The sequence below is a fragment of the Pseudophryne corroboree genome, chromosome 2 (assembly GCF_028390025.1).
Source record: "Pseudophryne corroboree isolate aPseCor3 chromosome 2, aPseCor3.hap2, whole genome shotgun sequence".
NCBI classification, from domain to species: Eukaryota; Metazoa; Chordata; class Amphibia; order Anura; family Myobatrachidae; genus Pseudophryne; species Pseudophryne corroboree.
The window spans coordinates 860,254,811-860,275,265 of NC_086445.1; the positions used below are offsets into that span (position 1 = coordinate 860,254,811).

Consider the following 20,455-nt stretch of genomic DNA (forward strand, 5'->3'; position numbering starts at 1 on the left):
GGCTCGGTGAGACCAATTTTAAATCTAAAATCCTTGAACACTTACATAAAGAGGTTCAAATTCAAGATGGAGTCACTCAGAGCAGTGATAGCAAACCTGGAAGAAGGGGACTATATGGTGTCTCTGGACATCAAAGATGCTTATCTCCACGTCCCAATCTACCCTTCTCACCAAGGGTACCTCAGGTTTGTAGTACAAAACTGTCATTATCAGTTTCAGACGCTGCCGTTTGGGTTGTCCACAGCACCTCGGGTCTTTACCAAGGTAATGGCCAAAATGATGATTCTTCTTCGAAGAAAAGGCGTTTTAATTATCCCTTACTTGGACGATCTCCTGATAAGGGCAAGGTCCAGGGAACAGTTAGAAGTCGGAGTAGCACTATCTCAGTTAGTGTTACGTCAGCACGGGTGGATCCTAAATATTCCAAAATCGCAGCTGATTCCAACGACACGTCTCCTGTTCCTAGGAATGATTCTGGACACAGTCCAGAAAAAGGTGTTTCTCCCAGAGGAGAAGGCCAGGGAGTTATCCGAGCTAGTCAGGAATCTCCTAAAACCAGGCCAGGTGTCAGTGCATCAGTGCACGAGGGTCCTGGGAAAAATGGTTGCTTCTTACGAAGCGATTCCATTTGGAAGATTCCATGCAAGAACGTTTCAGTGGGATCTTCTGGACAAATGGTCCGGATCGCATCTTCAGATGCATCAGCGGATAACCCTGTCGCCAAGGACAAGGGTGTCTCTTCTGTGGTGGCTGCAGAGTGCTCATCTACTAGAGGGCCGCAGATTCGGCATTCAGGATTGGATCCTGGTGACCACAGATGCCAGCCTGAGAGGCTGGGGAGCAGTCACACAGGGACAAAATTTCCAGGGCTTGTGGTCAAGCATGGAAACATCTCTTCATATAAACATTCTGGAACTAAGGGCCATTTACAATGCCCTAAGTCAAGCAAAACCCCTGCTTCAGGGTCAGGCGGTATTGATCCAATCGGACAACATCACGTCAGTCGCCCACGTAAACAGACAGGGCGGCACGAGAAGCAGGAGGGCGATGGCAGAAGCTGCAAGGATTCTTCGCTGGGCGGAGAATCATGTGATAGCACGGTCAGCAGTGTTCATTCCGGGAGTGGACAACTGGGAAGCGGACTTCCTCAGCAGACACGACCTTCACCCGGGGGAGTGGGGACTTCATCCAGAAGTCTTCCAAGAGATGGTAAACCGTTGGGAAAAACCAAAGGTGGACATGATGGCGTCCCGTCTCAACAAAAAACTAGACAGATATTGCGCCAGGTCAAGGGACCCTCAGGCAATAGCGGTGGACGCTCTGGTAACACCATGGGTGTACCAGTCAGTGTATGTGTTCCCTCCTCTGCCTCTCATACCAAAAGTTCTGAGAATCATAAAAAGGAGAGGAGTAAGAACTATACTCGTGGTTCCGGATTGGCCAAGAAGGACTTGGTACCCGGAACTTCAAGAGATGCTCACGGAGGACCCGTGGCCTCTACCTCTAAGAATGGACCTGCTCCAGCAGGGACCTTGTCTGTTCCAAGACTTGCTGCGTTTGACGGCATGGCGGTTGAACGCCGGATCCTGAAGGAAAAAGGCATTCCAGAAGAAGTCATCCCTACCCTGATAAAGGCCAGGAAGGATGTAACCGCAAAACATTATCACCGCATTTGGCGAAAATATGTTGCGTGGTGTGAGGCCAATGAGGCCCCTACAGAGGAATTTCAACTGGGTCGCTTCCTACATTTCCTGCAAACAGGACTGTCTATGGGCCTAAAATTAGGGTCCATTAAAGTTCAAATTTCGGCCCTGTCGATTTTCTTCCAAAAAGAACTGGCTTCAGTGCCTGAAGTCCAGACGTTTGTCAAAGGGGTACTGCATATACAGCCTCCTTTTGTGCCCCCGGTGGCACCTTGGGATCTCAATGTGGTTTTGGGGTTCCTAAAATCACATTGGTTTGAACCACTCACCACTGTGGAATTAAAATATCTCACATGGAAGGTGGTAATGCTGTTAGCCCTGGCTTCAGCCAGGCGTGTCTCAGAATTGGCGGCTTTATCTTATAAAAGCCCTTACCTGATTTTTCACACGGATAGGGCAGAATTGAGGACTCGTCCTCAATTTCTCCCAAAGGTGGTTTCAGCGTTTCATGTGAACCAGCCTATTGTGGTGCCTGCGGCTACTAGGGACTTGGAGGACTCCAAGTTACTGGACGTAGTCAGGGCCCTGAAAATATATATTTCCAGGACGGCTGGAGTCAGGAAATCTGACTCGCTGTTTATCCTGTATGCACCCAACAAGCTGGGTGCTCCTGCTTCTAAGCAGACGATTGCTCGTTGGATTTGTAGTACAATTCAGCTTGCACATTCTGTGGCAGGCCTGCCACAGCCAAAATCTGTAAAAGCCCATTCCACAAGGAAGGTGGGCTCATCTTGGGCGGCTGCCCGAGGGGTCTCGGCCTTACAACTTTGCCGAGCAGCTACTTGGTCAGGGGCAAACACGTTTGCTAAATTCTACAAATTTGATACCCTGGCTGAGGAGGACCTGGAGTTCTCTCATTCGGTGCTGCAGAGTCATCCGCACTCTCCCGCCCGTTTGGGAGCTTTGGTATAATCCCCATGGTCCTTACGGAGTCCCAGCATCCACTTAGGACGTTAGAGAAAATAAGAATTTACTTACCGATAATTCTATTTCTCATAGTCCGTAGTGGATGCTGGGCGCCCATCCCAAGTGCGGATTATCTGCAATACTTGTATATAGTTATTGTTACAAAATTCGGGTTATTATTGTTGTGAGCCATCTTTTCAGAGGCTCCTTCGTTTATCATACTGTTAACTGGGTTCAGATCACAGGTTGTACGGTGTGATTGGTGTGGCTGGTATGAGTCTTACCCGGGATTCAATATCCTTCCTTATTATGTACGCTCGTCCGGGCACAGTATCCTAACTGAGGCTTGGAGGAGGGTCATAGGGGGAGGAGCCAGTGCACACCAGCTAGTTCAAGCTTTTACTTTTGTGCCCAGTCTCCTGCGGAGCCGCTATTCCCCATGGTCCTTACGGAGTCCCAGCATCCACTACGGACTATGAGAAATAGAATTATCGGTAAGTAAATTCTTATTTTTTTTAAATGCACAGCAGATTAATTTTGCCTTTTTAAACACATTTCTGCTGCATTCTCACCGAAAAACAATGAAGTTTTGCTAAATTGGGACCTATTACATTTGGCCCACTGCTCGCTTCGAGAACCATGTTTTGCTGATGGATTCTGCGTGAATTAAGGCAGCACATGTATCTCAAGCTTGTCAGAATATGTTTGCTGATCACTCCTCGATTTCACAGGAACAGAACATTTGTCAGCGTTACGATCAGCTGATGGAAGCCTGGGAGAAAAAAGTGGACAGAATAGAAAATAACCCACGGAGAAAAGCTAAGGAGAGCAAAACCCGGGAATACTACGAGAAACAATTCCCCGAAATCCGCAAACAGCGTGAACAGCAGGAGAGATTTCAGAGGTAGGGTCATTCCCTAGCCGCGCAGCTCTGGACAAACTCTGAGCACTTCCACCTTTATTGCACTTTCCACTTTAAAACAGTCATTATATGTAGTAGCTAGCTTTATTATGGGCTTTACAGATGCGTATCCCTGCTGCCAATATTGGTTGGTTGGTTATAGTTTTGTATGTACAGTTCCTTGGATCTGTCATTTATCCTGCCTCTGTATTTCTTTGTGTAGAAAATGATTTAGCTGTTAGAAATAAAGGATCATCTCTTATGCTGGGCATACACGCTACAATTACCTGGCTGATCTGCCCGATATCAGCGGATCGACCAGATAATTGCAGCATGTAAGTGGCTGAATGACCTGAAAATATCGGTCGGGCGGGCATGCTGGATTGTCCAGCATGTCCCCCCCCCCGATGCAATATTTTCAAGTGTCTGGACGGCCGCATCAGGCAGTGTATGCCCTACCGCGGCCGACCACGAACGTTTCTCCTGTTGCTTTACATGCAAGGGAACAGGGAAATGTCTCCTCCCCGGGGGCGGAGCGCCAATATCACGTGACATCCACTGTGAGACATCTCTAACAGCGTGTGTCCCAGGTATTGGCAGGGTCAGATAAAATGCCTGTCGGTCTGAGAGGCATTTTACCTGACCCTGTATGCCCAGCATAATATTTGTTTAACCACTGAAAAAATGCAGCAGTAGGTTTAAGATTTTTACCTCACATCTGGTGTTAGCCCAGATCTGGAGCAGTATTTGACTGTGCTTTTGGTACATTGATGCATAGTAATAGGAGTGGCCAATCTGTCAGAGACTAATAGCCAAAACAAATATGAAGTATTCATTTGCACCAGGTCACTTTACCGATGCATGTTTATTTTGTATTTTCAATGTGACTGTATTTAGTCATTGTATCCAAGTTGTGTTGGAATTTTTGGAATAAAAGATTTTTAAAATATAATTTTCTCTGTATTGACATATCTAAGGGATACCGGCGCCTTTAGATATATACTTCATTTTTGTTTTGTTTCACATGTGGAACTGAGTGCTCTGTTCCTAATTTGTATATATAAGGCTGCTCGGTTTTTTCCCATACTGCGCGGAAAAGGATATTCACACTTCTCTTTTTTTTAGAAGAGACTAATAGCCAGACAATATGTAAAGATACCACAAATCCATGCCCCCCAAGTCCCTTCCACATATCTCTTACATGTCCCTCAGATCCTCCCCACATGCCCCTTACATTCTCCCCAGACCTGCATTGCGCAAAAGAGGTCACATGGTGAGGAAGTTACTTGCTCCCATTTAGCTTTAGGGGTAAAATTACTAACGGTTTAAATCTAAATTGATGTTGTGTTCAAGGGCTAAAAATGCACATTTATTTACGAACAGTTGATTTTTTTATATTGATTTTTAAATGTTAGTTAGTAGATGTGCGATTGAGCCAGCCCCTGAAAGACAACATAAATTTAAATTGACCTTTCGTAAATTAACCCCTTAGTCTCTGCTTTATGCCAAAGTATAGAGGCTTTTCTTCCTGCTTAGAGCTGTTGGGCTTCAGGAGACACATTTACAAGGTTGGCCACACTGGGGGGCTGATTCATGTCCCAACGTACTTGCAGCGCTTGTTCAGTACTTTGTGCATGCGCAGGACCAATACTGCACATGTCAGATGTCAGTGATTGACAGTCTGATGCTGTTCTGAGGTGGGGAAGGTGCGCAACGGTCTACGTTTCTCAAAGTGGATGCTTGATGCTACCATTGTGGGTTAGGGACGGGGCGAGGATCTCCATCCGAGGTCGAAGGATTTCCTAGCCTCTTGCCCATGGGTCATGCAGACAGCTGATGATGTCGCAGTTGCTCTGATACGCAGCTCAGATCTGTAGTGCATGCAGTAGGCGTGACGCATCCTGCTGCAATACCATATTACAGCTATCACTGCTGCTTCCATGTAAACGGCAGCAATAGCTTCTCCAACCACATCTGAATCAGGCTCAGGATGCATTGTAACAACGTTTGATAATTTACTTCAGTTTGAACTTTTGTTATTGCTTTGAACAGTGTATGATAGTGTTGAACCTAATATGAGTTTCCCCAATGCAGAGTTGACAAAAATGTCCGAATGGTGTGTTTCAGAGTTGGTCAGAGGGGAGCGGGACTATCTGCCACCATCGCCAGGAGCGAGCATGAGATCTCTGAAATCATTGATGGTCTGTCTGAGCAGGAGGTGAGCTCATTCTAGTGTCTGCTTCATATTTATTGTTTTTGTTCTGCACAGGATAACTTGTTCAAAGCATGCCACTGGCCTTCCTCTGTTTCCCACAAAAGCACAGTCTAGGCGTATATGAAACATAAATGCCCACCCCCCAAGATATCTCATTATGGTATGCAAATATTCCCAAATATGGAAAAATCCAAAGTACTTCTGGTCCCAAGTAAAGCAGAAAAGGCTCTAATTTAGTATAGGTTTTTCCATTTAATTTTCCATGCAATGGATGGTCTAAGCCTCGTGCTTCTTGTTAGTTATCATTAAAATAGTTATGGTTAAATCAGATATGTGACTTGGTGTGCATGCAGCAGATTTATCGTGGTCAGATTGCGCTAACTATACATCAGGATCAGCATTCCTCATGCCAGCACACCTCAGGTGGGAACATGCTAGAGCGTTGAAAGTGTAAATGTCAGTGGATGATTAATCGCAATGCCTGCTCTGGCTTCTGTGCGGTGTGCAAAGAAACGGCGGACGACACTTTGCTCTGAATGAGCCCTTAATGGACTCTACATTTTAATGTATTTCTGCTCACACATAAGGTAAAGCTCCACATCAGTTTTCTTACTTTCCCTGTAGGGGTAGCTTTCCACGTGCCATTAATTGTGACCGGTTTGGCCATGTGTTGACTGCAGGTTATTATAGCTACAGCTGTAAAACAAACAACTGTATTAACTCCAAAACTTCATTTTCAGATATATATCAAGTTTAGTGTTAACCTAACATTGCACTTCAGCACTGTGTGAAAGTAATGTGTAAACTCCCTGGCCTATTACAGGCAGCTTAGGCTCCCCCAACATCTTTAGAACAGTCATGATGGATTCTGATACAGGTCAAAAAGCTGACCGCTTGCTGTTACATCACTGTCCCGGTGTATATAATTAACAAATTCACCCAGCTTTTTGTCACTTGCATAAATTAAGGTACATAGCGAGCCAGTTAATTCCCATGCGTTAGTTTCCAAGTAAGTTTTGTAACAATGTCGGCACAAGCTGTCCTGGATGGAGTGGAGGAATGCATGGAGAATACAGTGGTCAGTAACATGTGTAGCAATGTCGGCACAAGCTGAGCTGGATGGAGTGGTAGAATGCATGGGGAATACATTAGGTTTAAGACTGTTTTTATTTTTATATATATATATATATATATATATATATGTATATATATATATATGTATTTATTTATTTTTAACCCCACCATGCAAAGCTTGTTGGCTTGGGTATGTAAGCATGGCATGGCATGGCACTCAGACCTGCACGGCGGGGCACTCAGACCTGCAGTGCCATGCTTACACACCCAAGCCAGGATGTTTTCCAAGAGTCGCAGTATTTCATAAGAAGCAGTTACATTTTGAATCAGTTATGTTTCTTGGATAGTGATGTTTCCTATAGTAAAGTACACATGCAGGCCTACCCACAAGTGTATATTAAACTTTACTTTGCAGATATTGATGCCAAGTAGCTTAGACACAAACCTGAATTTTTATTCATAAGCACAAGTTTTTACTGTAAATGACACTGGAGAGCTGTAGCTAAAAGCTTTGGAATGTACTGTACACAGGAGTTAAAAGGAATAGTTTTAGTCAGAAAGTAACATACAGATCTGACTATGCCAAGGCTGAGCTGGGCCAAAATGGGCTGTTTTTATCGCTTTCATATTTTTTGTTAAATTTTACTATGTTTCTCTTGCAGAATAATGAAAAACAAATGCGACAGCTCTCTGTTATACCACCTATGATGTTTGATGCAGAGCAGCGACGGGTGAAGTTCATTAACATGAATGGCTTAATGGAAGATCCAATGAAGGTCTACAAAGATCGCCAGTTCATGAATGTCTGGACCGACCACGAGAAGGAAATCTTCAAAGAAAAGTAACCGGCTTTTACATGTAGTGTCACTGCTATAACCTTGTGGGATTAGACTTTCAGGGGACTGCTTTGTCCCTGGAAATGTCCCTGGTCTGTTTTATCTTAATATACAAAAAATGTTCACTTTATTTTGCATGTTATATTACATCTTACCATTAATTCTTATTCTCTAGGCTTCAGAGGTTAACATTTATTGAAAAAGAGTATGTCCATGCAATAAGTACACTATTGTGTATGTAACCATGACATAAAAGGGCTTGTAGTGCTCCAGGTTCGGCCAAGTCTGTGTCGTGTATAACCTGCCTTGGCTCATCCACACAGTGAACCCCGGAGTGCAATGAACCATTATATTGGGCATACTGAAAGCTTTTATTTGCCCTACCAAAGACATTCCATTTTTTTTTCTTGTTAAACTATTGGATTTGAAAATGGGAAATGTCTTATTCAGAGTGCGTTTTGTTTGAGTAGAATGATTTTTTTTTTTGTAGATTTCTATTTTCACAATATCTTGGCTGTAATTGAGCAGACTTGAAGAGAGTTGTTTGTCATCCACTGATTCCTAATTGGCCTCATATATAGATTTTTTTTTTTAATGCTATGTAAAGTGTTTCTTACACCCACAGTTTAGTGACATTGCACAAAGAGCAAGTTGTAAACATCACCCAAGGCAGTGTGTTAATGCCCCCTGGCTCTCTGTGTCTCACGATTTGATCCGCTTTATTCCACTAATATATCCCTCCTGCCAGTGTAGGTGTTATTTGGGTGAAATCAATGAAGGCTGGTTAGTTCTAGAAAGGACGCAAAATCTAATTAGTTACAGAGGCGTGGTAGACCTGACTCCCCATGTTTGCTCACAGCCTGCATAGAGGTCACCATATTATGCTTAATTAAGCTACAAAATAGTGTTTCTTCCTATAAGTAGTGGATTAGAAAGGCAAATGATGCTATATACAGTTGGCTGTGTATATGTACGCGCAGGGTATAGTGATGTGACTTAAGAAAATAAATGCAACTATTTTGCTGCTCATAAACAGCACTGCCTAAGGCTTTTACCTTCCTGGGCCCATAATGGTAAACTCCTCCTAGCTTGTGTAATGATCACAATTTGCCTTAAAAGCATTGACGCTGGATATTAGCGGGTTCTCGCTTTCAATACTGAGTGACCTAGTCATGTATTTAGCTCCTGTATGTCAGCGTGCCCTCGCACTCCAAATGACTTTTCTTCCCAATTTGTATCTAGCTATTTGTAACCACTTTTTTTTGCCTAAGTGCTCATTTAGTATGGTTGCAAGATGTCCCACAGAGGGACTTAATGATATTCCGTGCCGCTTTACAATGTCTGAAAACGTTTTACATTTTTAATTGTGTGATTTATCTTTTTGCAAATTCTACCTTTTTATTCATTCACAAATGAAATTATGAGATTAGTGCAATATGCTTTCACTGTCTTTTTGTTCTTGTGTCTTTTTGATGGTGAATTAATTTGCCTTATCCTTTGCTATCTACGGTCATATAGAAAAATTAACACAAGTCAGTGTCTCTGTTTTATATTCCTTATGATTTTATGTTTCTTTTGCTAGATTTGTTCAGCATCCTAAAAACTTTGGCCTGATTTCTTCTTGTCTAGAAAGAAAGGTAAGAAGTCTGTTGATCGTCATATCACCAAGGGAAAAATAAACTAGACATGAAAGGAAAGGTTGCCATATAAAACTGACACCTCTTGCACAACCACATAAGAAAGAGTAGCCATTCCATCAGTGACTGGGAGGTCTATAGGCATAAAGTGGGCTTTAATAATGAGCTTTATGAAACATTTGAGAATTAAAGAAAAGTTATTACTGTTTTGTTGTCTTCATTAAGTGTGGGTATATTTTGTATGTTGTGTGCTTCAGTGAGTGGTGTAACTTGTAATGGAAGCCATTGTTTTATTAAATGCCCACTGCAGCTAAATTCTATTACTATAAAGAATTATAACACCAGTTGTAGTACCAGACGGGATGTAGTTATGCGACCGCTGGTCACAATACCTCCCCCTACATCCCGCCCCCTCACAATCCCGACAGCAGGGACTATTCCCGACCGCTCCCCCAATCTTTCTCCCCCCCCCCCCCCCCCGGCATTCTGCGTCAGGATGCTGACCGCCCGGATCCCGGTCACCGGTAACGCGATACACACCCTACCAGACTGGTACTCATGTCTCCATCAATGGGAAGAAAAATAGTCGTCATTGTTACTATTAGTGTGGGAAGCGCAGCTGCCAGTAGGAAAATCTGAACCATCCTCACCTCGCACTCCTACACTGCACTTCTACTAATGACTTATTGTACCCACAACATATTCTAATGACCAAGTGACCAGTATTGCAGTAAATGACAGCCCTGCTGCTCCATGTTATAATGCAGCCTGCATGCCCAGTATTATGCCCTGCCCTTCTGGTTGCTACATATCCAAGTAACCAAATTACTAACCTGTGCAGTCATAGCTTGGCACTATTTTGGTTGCATCTCTAAGTTAACTGCAATGTTCAATAAGTACGTTTTTTCATTGTCAGGGATCCTGAGGGTCCCTTTAGAATAGTGGCGTTGCCTCCCAAGCCCTGCAACATATTGTGTATTAAAAACATAAAAATTAGCCGTAAGCATTTACAGAATGTGTAATTCATAAATCCTGTTTTCAAATTAAGTATAGTTCTGACAATTTCAGCTCAAAGTGGTCCTTTTTTTTTGTTATGTTTTATATAGAATGTCGCAGATTGTGTGTTATACTATTATTTAACTAAGAAAAATGAAAACTTTAAAGCTCTTGTAAGAAGAAATTACGGCAAGCGAAGAGGACGAAACCAGGTATTTGTGTGTGTGTATATGTGTGTGTGTGTATATATATATATATATATATATATATATATTTATATTATATATATATATATGTGTGTGTGTATATATGTGTGTGTGTGTGTATATATATATATATATATATTTATTTTTTATTTTTTATTTATTTATATTATATATATATATGTGTGTGTGTGTATATATATATATATATATATATATATATATATATATATTTTATACGTATGTTTTATTATAGACGTTCTACTTGTTTTAGAATAAATAGCATTCTGCATTCTTTTAATTTAAAGTATTTATGATTTCAGTCTTTGCATCTTGTTTTTAAACGTCTCTGAAAACAAGTACAGTAATGTTAAAATATATTCTGTTCACGCTAAAGATAACATTGCGTTGCCACTGTATAGAATAGAATGGCTGATATATTGTAGGTCCGTCGGCCAGTGTGTACGAGTGATATGTCTGTGAGCGCCGTCAATCACAGACATATCACTTTGGCCCTGCAACACAGCCGATGGCCAATATATCTAACGATATATTGGCACATGGTGCTGTGTGTATGGGCGGTCAGCTGACCTCCCGTACACTTGCTGCAGACGCCGGCGGTGATTGACATCATAACTAGGCGGGCGCATGTAAATGCCCGTCCAGTTCGTGTCATCAGTACTGACAGATCGGGCAGTGTGTATTCACAACACGCTGCCCGGTCCGTCTGTAGATATATATCTGCAGATACACAGCGTATCCGGAAAGTATTAACAGCACTTTTTCCATATTTTATATTACAGCCTTATTCCAAACTGGAATAAATTAATTTTTTCCCTCACAATTCTATACACAATACCCCATAATGACAATGTGAAAAAAAATTTCCTTGAGATTTTCACAAATTTATTAAAAATTAAAAACTAAGAAATCACATGTACATAAGTATTCACAGCCTTTTCTCAATACTTTGTTGATGCACCTTTGGCAGCAATTACAGCCTCAAGTCTTTTTGAATATGATGCCACAAGCTTGGCACACCTATGTTTGGGCAGTTTCGCCCATTCCTCTTTGCAGCACCTCTCAAGCTCCATCAGGTTGGATGGGAAGCGTCGGTGCACAGACATTTTCAGATCTCTCTAGAGATGTTCAATCAGATTCAAGTCTGGGCTCTGGCTTGGCCACTCAAGGACATTCAAAGAGTTGTCCTGAAGCCACTCCTTTGATATCTTGGCTGTGTGCTTATGGTCGTTGTCCTGCTGAAAGATGAACCGTCGCCCCAGTCTGATGTCAAGAGCGCCTCTGGTTCAGGTTTTCATCCAGAATGTCTCTTGTACATTCATCTTTCCCTCTGTCCTAACTAGTCTCCCAGTTCCTGCCACTGATAAACATCCCCACAGCATGCTCCTCAGCTCAATTTTGAGCTTCATGGCAAAGGCTGTGAATACTGATGTACATGTGATTTCTTCGTTTTTTTTTATTTTTAATAAATTTGCAAAAATAAAAAATAAAAAAACCGTTACAACTTAAAGCATTAATAATCAGTCTTGAAATGTAACATTGATAGTAGCTACTTCCATGTTGAACAGAAAGGTCCACTTTGTATACAGATGCATCCTTCCTCATCTAGCGCCCGTATGTTATGAGTTGCGGCACAGTGTTAAATAGGCATGGCCAACCTGTGGCTCTCCAGCTGTTGTGAAACTACACATCCCAGCATGCCCTGCCACCATTTTAGCATTCACTAATATCAAAACCGTGACATTGCATGCTGGGACTTGTAGTTTCATAACAGCTGGAGAGCCACAGGTTAGCCAGGCCTGGTGTAAAACATGGCAATGTAGCAATTCGTATGCAGATACAGCTGCAGTTGCACCCAGAATATACACGTGCTGGATAACATTTTAATCAGTGTAGTCTGCTTGTGTGTGTTATTCACCTAGTGACGTGAATAAGACATATTTTCGGGGGGGAAATTGATGAAATGACACCGCGTTAGTAAAAGTACTCTACTAGGCGCAACGAGAAGTGCTGCTTAACGTGATTGCAGCATTGATGAGGGAGCACACATCTGTATGTCCTTGTTTTACTGGGCTACTGCCATATTCATAGTCTAGTCTAAGTCCAGCTTTTAAGGTTTAATTACCAGTCCAATCGGAATAATCCGTGGTCTCTTTGCGAAGATTTGGCAACGCATCCCGTTGCGTGGTACAGGAATGCTGGTGCTCCAAGTTGTTGACCAAAGCAAGGTTGGATTCAAATATATCCACAATTGGTCGACAGCTGTTGGGGGCGCAGTGTTATAGTAAGGAAGGCCACTTGACACGTTTCGCTGTCTTAAAACCTGCAGCTTTATTAAAAAAAAAAAAGTTGTTTGAAGTCAGGTTGCATCTTCTGCTTCTTGTTGCCTATTGAATTTACAGCGTGTAAAAGACATGTATGCCAGGATTGAGAGTTCTAGTGTGTAGAATTATCTCAATTTGCTTTGTGCATTCAATTTTACTTTAAGGTATAGAAGGTACCTTAAATGCGACAGCCTAGGCAAAACTTTTGATGGTTCATATACCAGACCCTCCAACATGACCCGCCCCACTAGGTACAAAATGCTCTGTTTCTGGACTTCCCTCTTAATTTATGATTTCCATCACCTGTGTTAAACTAGTTGAATGATAGGAAAGCTGTTTCTTCACAGGTGATGGCAATAATAAATTAACAGGGAAGTCCAGAAACAGAGCATTTTGTACCTAGTGGGGCGGGTCATGTTGGAGGGTATGATATACTGTAATATAGATGTCGTTTTTTACCTTCCTTATGTTTTAATTGGCTTCTCAGACAAATTAATTAACTTTGACAATTTGTTCAGACCTTTCTATCTGCTGTGTGGCTTCGTTGGGCTTGAGCCAAGTATTTCCTAATCTGGACAAAGGTACAAGTGCAAATTCGCCTCTGGGGTTTAATTTAATTTAATTGCTAACTGGGAAAACCTGTAGTTAGAAATCTCCTGTGAAGACATTCAGCAGGCAATAGAGTTATAGTGAAAGAATGTCTGCAATGAATTGTTCAGCTGTACAAAAGGATGGTCTGGAATAGATTCAAAGTAAACTTCCACTGCCATAGTGGCTGGCTGCATAGACCTGTACAGGACTGTGTAAAGTTATCCTGTTTATTTTCTACAGCAGGTGGTTCAGCCCCTGTGATCTGACAAAAAAGAAACTTGCTCTGCTGCTGTTGCAGCCAGTCAAGCTGAGCACAGAGGGGATTACCTTGAGTAACCCTTGCGAGATTAATAGCTTGCATGTGAGATGGTCAACTCCTCTGTAGGCAGCTTAAGTGGCAGGATGACACAATTTCCTGGAATAAACATGCTGTCGGGTCAGCCAACTTTTGTGCAGGGGATAGTGATGTCTCTGCTGTTGTACCCCATCATGCATGTTATCCTGATGAGATTCCGCCAAGGCCAAATCTCAACCTACTGCAAAGGTGGCACGGAAGATTGCGCATGAACAGATGAATGTGCAGGTGCGTGCAGCCAGGGGGAAGGGAAGGGAAGGGGATGTTTTGCAGCCAGGCTTTAGAATAGAACAGCATTGAATGTGTTTTGTAACCAAGCGGACACACAAGCTAAGAATAAAGTGAGTGTTATGTTGTGCCCAGCACGATTGCATAGACTCAACAGCTGTCAGATTGGTCTGTGAAAGCAGGTGATGCTGTACTTCAGTTGGTTACTGACGTAAGCTGCTTTAGTACATTGCATAGTTCGCATATATAGCATCCAGGTCAGCACTAATATTATGCTTATAGGATGCAATTAAAAAGGAACAAATCATTATCTTCAGCAGTGATAGCCTACTACCATCTGCTGGTAGCTATAAAAACTACAGATGTAGAAGTGGGGGTTGTTTATAAAGCACAAAATAATGGCACGGTGTGGCCATTAGCGTCACAACAGTTTGCTCTGGCTGCTAGGAGGAGCTGTGGCCAGTGAGAATGTCCCTTGCTACGTGCCTATAAATAAAAAAATAAATAAAAATGACGGTGTTTAGTTAATTACCATGAGGAACGGAACAGGGCCATTTTCAGTCCACAAAAGGACTTAGTTTTGGCATGAGCACAGAGCTGGTCAAGATTGGGTTTTGTATTTTTTAGTGGTAAATTTTGTCTAGGTGCATCTTGCCCAATCGCCTTACTCACACATCAGTGCTATGTGATGGAGCTGCTTACTATGTCCCCTCACTCTTGCAAATTAGGCTAAAATATATCTTAGGATTTACGCTGGAAGTTACTTTATTGAGAATGATGGGTCTAAAGCAGTATAAGTTTGGTAAAGCGCAACAGAATATGCTGCAATATATTAAACTGTTAATAATAATTTTGGGATTGATTCAGAGATCAACATATCTAAGATTTTTCCAGTAGTTGTCTGATGGTGGGAGGGACTGCACATGCTCCGGAACAACAGTGCACGTGCTGCAGTGCTAGCAGCAGGCTGTTTCTATCTGGGGATGTAAAAGGTGTCTGTTTTAGAAAATGGGGTTGTCTGACCCATTTTTGGGCATCGCGAGGACCAGTTTCTATGTCTTCCGGCTCAGATATACTGGCCTTAGCAGTTGAGTTCAGTCGGCAATTCTGAGTCAGCTTGCCCAGATGGCCGATGGCTACACATTGCAGATCCGATGCTGCATCTTTGGACTCAGAAGCCTATCGGAGAAGCTTGTATTGGGCATGTTTTTCAAGACTCTTCCTGAGGCATTAGCATAATTTGGCAAAGATGCAGCGTCTGTCTTTAATAGTGTTTATCTCTGATTTAAGGACCCTTCTGCTTCACAGGATGTTTCTGTCCTCCCTGGGCTCGCCTTAGGACACCTGTGTTACCATTTGACAGGTGTACTGCCCCAGTGAAACGCCGCATCTGACGATACATTTATAGTTTTGCACAGTACGCTTGTAGAGATTTTTGCCATCTCGCTGCAAAGCTCAGCACCTTTCTTGTTTGTTGAAGGGTAACTAGACAGCTAAGAGCAGGCAAGCACCTTGAAATGCATTATTTGGGCCATGGGTTAGCAGTAAGACAAAACGAAAGCGTATGGGAGTGAGCATACTGTGCGCTTTGTAAATGAGGTCTGTTTCATTGTGAAATAAGAGTTCATTCCACAATCACAAACAGCATGGCAATCCTGTTTTATATGCTCAGCTGCTGGTCTGTCACCGGATTCAGTGGGGATCTGTTTTCTGTGTTTATCCACAAGCTCTTTCAAATTGTTATTGTGTAATGGTTCGGGTTAATCCTTGGTGGACTAAAGACAATGAATGCCATACAAAAGTGTTCACAGGGCTTCAGCTGCATAATTGAGACATGTTTTAATTGAATCTGACAACTATTATCGTTTGTGAATTGTTTTTTTTATTTTTTAGAAGGATTATGTAAAACGGGTGAGTGGCAGGCTGGGAGAGCTACATTTCTATGTACGCCTGTTCCTCATTTGTGTGATATCAGCCTGTGTTTACAAGCTGCCATGTGTTACATGTGATATTTTATCTAAAGCAACAGATTGCACGCCCTTCTCAGGAAGAAAAGGAAATTGAAAAAGTAGAGGAGGAGAAAACCGAAAAAAATGAGAAAAAGGAAGAAGAGCGCAGGGAAGAGGAGGAAAAAGAGGATAAGGAGGAGTTTAGGTAAGCAGTCATTGATTATTATTGGAAGAGTTTACATGTAATTCAGGTTTTAACGAAACATGTGCCAGGCTCTTTGAGTTAGTTTTATGTAACACTTATTTTTGTAGCCATGCAGACGTGAGGAACGTCACTGTCATTTCTCATAAGCCATCTGTGTACGTCATTTAACACAATTGTCTTGTACAGGTCAATTATGTTTTATTATTACATCCTCTCTGCTGCATGAAATGTTTCCTCTGTTGCTGAATCTGGGATATAGTCAGTGGTTTAAATTAGCAATCTCATAAAAATGTCTGTTTTTGGGAAGACTCTTGATCAATGCTTAAAAGGTACTAACTATTTTCATACCTTCTGTATGTGACAAACACCCAGATCACAGCATAGAAGGTGCTTTACTAGTGTGTATGCATGATTAAAAAATTACAATATATGGTAAATGCCCATGATTTAATTTATTTTTTAATTGCCTCATCGTCCCTTACCTAAAAGATATGGCAAGCTATGTTCTTGGTACAACCCATAGATTATTTTTGTGGAGATTACTAACATAAGAAACCTTTTTACTTCCCATGCCGTGTTCTGGAATAATGGTTCTTCCTGAAGGCTTCAGTGTCTTGTACTGAAACCTCTAGCCTAATTTAAACAGGCAGCTGTGTTCTCAGTACCCCTCCTCCATGTGCTGCACATTCATGTGACTGTGCAGTTAATAGGGAATGGGAATCAGTTGTGAACACTGTAAACTTGATAAAAGGCCTGCCAGATTGGCCAAGAGGTGAATAAAATGTTATACTATATTTCTCTAACGTCCTAGTGGATGCTGGGGACTCCATAAGGACCATGGGGAATAGACGGGCTCCGCAGGAGACTGGGAACTCCAAGAAAGAATTAGGACTACTGGTGTGCACTGGCTCCTCCCTCTATGCCCCTCCTCCAGACCTCAGTTTGAATCTGTGCCCGGACGGAGCTGGGTGCATTTTAGTGAGCTCTCCTGAGCTTGCTAATAAGAAAGTATTTTAGTTAGGTTTTTTATTTTCAGAGAGCTTCTGCTGGCAACAGACTCTCTGCTAAGTGGGACTGAGGGGAGAGAAGCAAACCTACTAACTGCGGCTAGGTTGCGCTTCTTAGGCTACTGGACACCATTAGCTCCAGAGGGATCGAACACAGGAACCTAACCTTGGTCGTCCGTTCCCGGAGCCGCGCCGCCGTCCCCCTCGCAGAGCCAGAAGACAGAAGCCGGAGGGTGAAGCAAGAAGACTTCAAAATCGGCGGCATAAGACTCCTGTCTTCATATGAGGTAGCGCACAGCACTGCAGCTGTGCGCCATTGTTCCCACATTACACCCACACACTCCGGTCACTGTAGGGTGCAGGGCGCAGGGGGGGGGGGGGGCGCCCTGGGCAGCAATTGAGTACCTCCTGGCAAAATAGAGCATATATACAGCTGGGCACTGTATATATGCATGAGCCCCCGCCATTATTTTTACACAAAATCGCGGGACAGAAGCCCGCCGCTGAGGGGGCGGGGCTTCTTCCTCAGCACTCACCAGCGCCATTTTCTCGCCACAGCTCCGCTGAGAGGAAGCTCCCCAGGATCTCCCCTGCAGAAGCACGATAGAAGAGGGTGAAAAGAGAGGGGGGCACATAAATTTGGCGTAAAAACAATATATACAGCAGCTACTGGGTTAACACTACGTTACTGTGTGATTCCTGGGTCATATAGCGCTGGGGTGTGTGCTGGCATACTCTCTCTCTGTCTCTCCAAAGGGCCTTGTGGGGAAGCTGTCTTCAAATAGAGCATCCCCTGTGTGTGTGGTGTGTCGGTACGTGTGTGTCGACATGTCTGAGGTAAAAGGCTCCCCTAAGGAGGAGATAGAGCAAATATGTGTGTGAGGGTGTCTCCGTCGACAACGCCGACACCTGTTGGATATGTGTAATTAAGTACTGAGGTGAATTAATTGCACAAAAGATTAGAGAACAGACAGGAAATCTACCCATGTCTGTCCCTCTGTCGCAGAGACCTTCAGTGTCTCTCAATGCTCACTATCCAAAATAATAAACACTGATGCCGACACGGAGATTGACTCCAATGTCGACTACGACAATGCAAAGTTACAGCCAAAATGGCAGAAAAGTATTCAATATATGATTATTGTAATAAAAGATGATTTGCATATCACTGATGACTCATCTGTCCCTGACACAAGGGTACACATGTTTAAGGGGAAGAAAGCTGAGGTAAATTTCCCTCCTCTCATGAGGAAAAAGAGTGGGAATCTCCAGACAAGAGACTGCAGTTTCACACAAAGAATTCTCAGGCAGTATCCTTTCCCCACTAGGGCCATGATACGATGGGAATCTTCCCCTAGGGTATCACGTTTGCCCAAAAGGTAACCTGTCGTAACAGCTATTCTCAGGGATCCTGCAGATAGCGTGCACATTCTGGCACACTACTCAGACCGGCGATTGTGTCGGCATGGGTTTATAGCGCTGGGGCAGAGTGGACAGGTACCTTATCAGCAGAGATTGAGACCCTAGTATGTAGATATATATAGATATATGTATATATAGAGATATATATATATATTAAAGATGCTGTATTAAGAGATTTATATATATATATATATATATATATATATATTTATAACATGCCCAAAGAGACATGAGTATACTGGGTCCTAGAGACAAAGCTATGTCGATTTCTGCTTGACGTGTCCTGTAGAATATGCAATGGACAGATGATGCCGACTTAAGAGACATAGGGAAGGCTGAGGATTGTGTGGACAAGGGTTCTCGGACCTGGTCTCTACAGCTGTAGCTGGTAATTCTGTTGTTTTGCCTTATATTCCTGCACAGCCTAGGAAAGCGCGACATTATCAAATGCAGCCTTTAGAACAAAGAAACAAGAAAGTCCGAGGTGCGTCCTTTCTTGCCAGAGGCGGGGGCAGAGAAAAGAAGCTGCACAATACAGCTAGGTCCCAGGAACAGAAGTCCTCCCCGGCCTCTACAAAAATCCACCGCATGTCGCTGGGGCTCCACAGGCGGAGCTAGGCCCGGTGGGGGCACGCCTGCGTAAGTTCAGCCACAAGTGGGTTCGCTCCCTGTTAGGTCCCTGGGCAATAGATATTGTGTCTCAGGGATGCAAACTGGACTTTGAGAAGATGCCCCCTCACCGACGGCCCTGCCGGCTTCCCCCCACGAGAGGGAAACAATGTTAACTGCAATTCACAAATTGTATCTTAAGCAGGTGGTGGTCAAGGTTCCCCTCCTTCAACAGGGAAAGGGTTAATTATTCGACCATGTTTGTAGTACCGAAACCGGACGGTTCGGTCAGACCCATATTGAATTTAAAATTCCTGAACATATACCTGAAAAGGTTTAAGTTCAAGATGGAATCGCTCAGAGCGGTCATCGCAAGCCTGGAAGGGGGGGATTATATGGTGTCTCGGGACATATAGGATGCATACCTTCATGTCCCCATTTATCCACCTCATCAGGCGTACCTCAGATTTGTGGTACAGGATTGTCATTACCCATTCCAGACGTTGCCGTTTGGTCTGTCCACGGCACCGAGAATATTTACCAAGGTAATGGCAGAAATGATGATGCTTCTGCGAAAGCAAGGAGTTACAATTATCCCATACTTGGACGATCTCCTCATAAAGGCGAGGTCCAGAGAGCAGTTGCTGATCAGCGTAGCACACTCTCGGAAGGTGTTGCAACAGCACGGCTGGGTTCTGAATATTCCAAAGTCGCAGCAGATTCCTACGACGCGTCTGTCCTTCTTGGGCATGATTCTGGACACAGACCAGAAGAAGGTTTTTCTCCCGGCGGAGAAGGCTCAGGAGTTAGTGACTCTGGTCAGAGGCCTCTTAAAACCAAAACAGGTGTCGGTGCATCAATGCACGCGAGTCCTGGGAAAGATGGTGGCGTCATACGAAGCCATTCCCTTCGGCAGGTTCCATGCGAGGACCTGTCAGTGGGATCTGTTGGACAGGTGGTCCGGATCGCATCTTCAGATGCAGCGGCTGATCACCCTATCTTCTGTGGTGGCTGCAGAGTGCTCACCTTATCTAGGGTCGCAGGTTCGGCATTCAGGACTGGGTCCTGGTGACCACGGATGCAAGAATCCGAGGGTGGGGGGCAGTCACACAGGGAAGAAATTTCCAGGGTCTGTGGTCAAGTCAGGAGGCTTGTCTGCACATCAATATCCTGGAACTAAGGGCCATATACAACGCCCTAAGTCAAGCGGAGCCTCTGCTTCGCGACCAACCGGTGCTGTTCAGGCAGACAACATCACCGCAGTGGCTCATGT

At 43.4% G+C, this 20,455-nt stretch overlaps 1 protein-coding gene across 16 annotated transcripts in view; it reads left to right on the plus strand.

Annotated features, from left to right (window-relative positions):
• NCOR1 (nuclear receptor corepressor 1) overlaps positions 1-20,455 on the plus strand; it is a 426,430-nt gene that overhangs the window by 243,690 nt on the left and 162,285 nt on the right. For 6 of the 16 annotated variants that reach the window (XM_063955846.1, XM_063955845.1, XM_063955858.1 and 3 more), the window contains 7 exons: positions 3,341-3,513; positions 5,605-5,728; positions 7,462-7,640; positions 9,218-9,272; positions 10,379-10,480; positions 15,884-15,934; positions 16,014-16,144. In XM_063955846.1, coding sequence (XP_063811916.1) covers positions 3,341-3,513; positions 5,605-5,728; positions 7,462-7,640; positions 9,218-9,272; positions 10,379-10,480; positions 15,884-15,934; positions 16,014-16,144 — 815 coding nt within the window. Of the gene's footprint in view, positions 1-3,340; positions 3,514-5,604; positions 5,729-7,461; positions 7,641-9,217; positions 9,273-10,378; positions 10,481-13,735; positions 13,991-15,883; positions 15,935-16,013; positions 16,145-20,455 lie in introns of those variants that run through there. The other 10 variants (XM_063955861.1, XM_063955855.1, XM_063955856.1 and 7 more) reach the window with 7 other exon arrangements.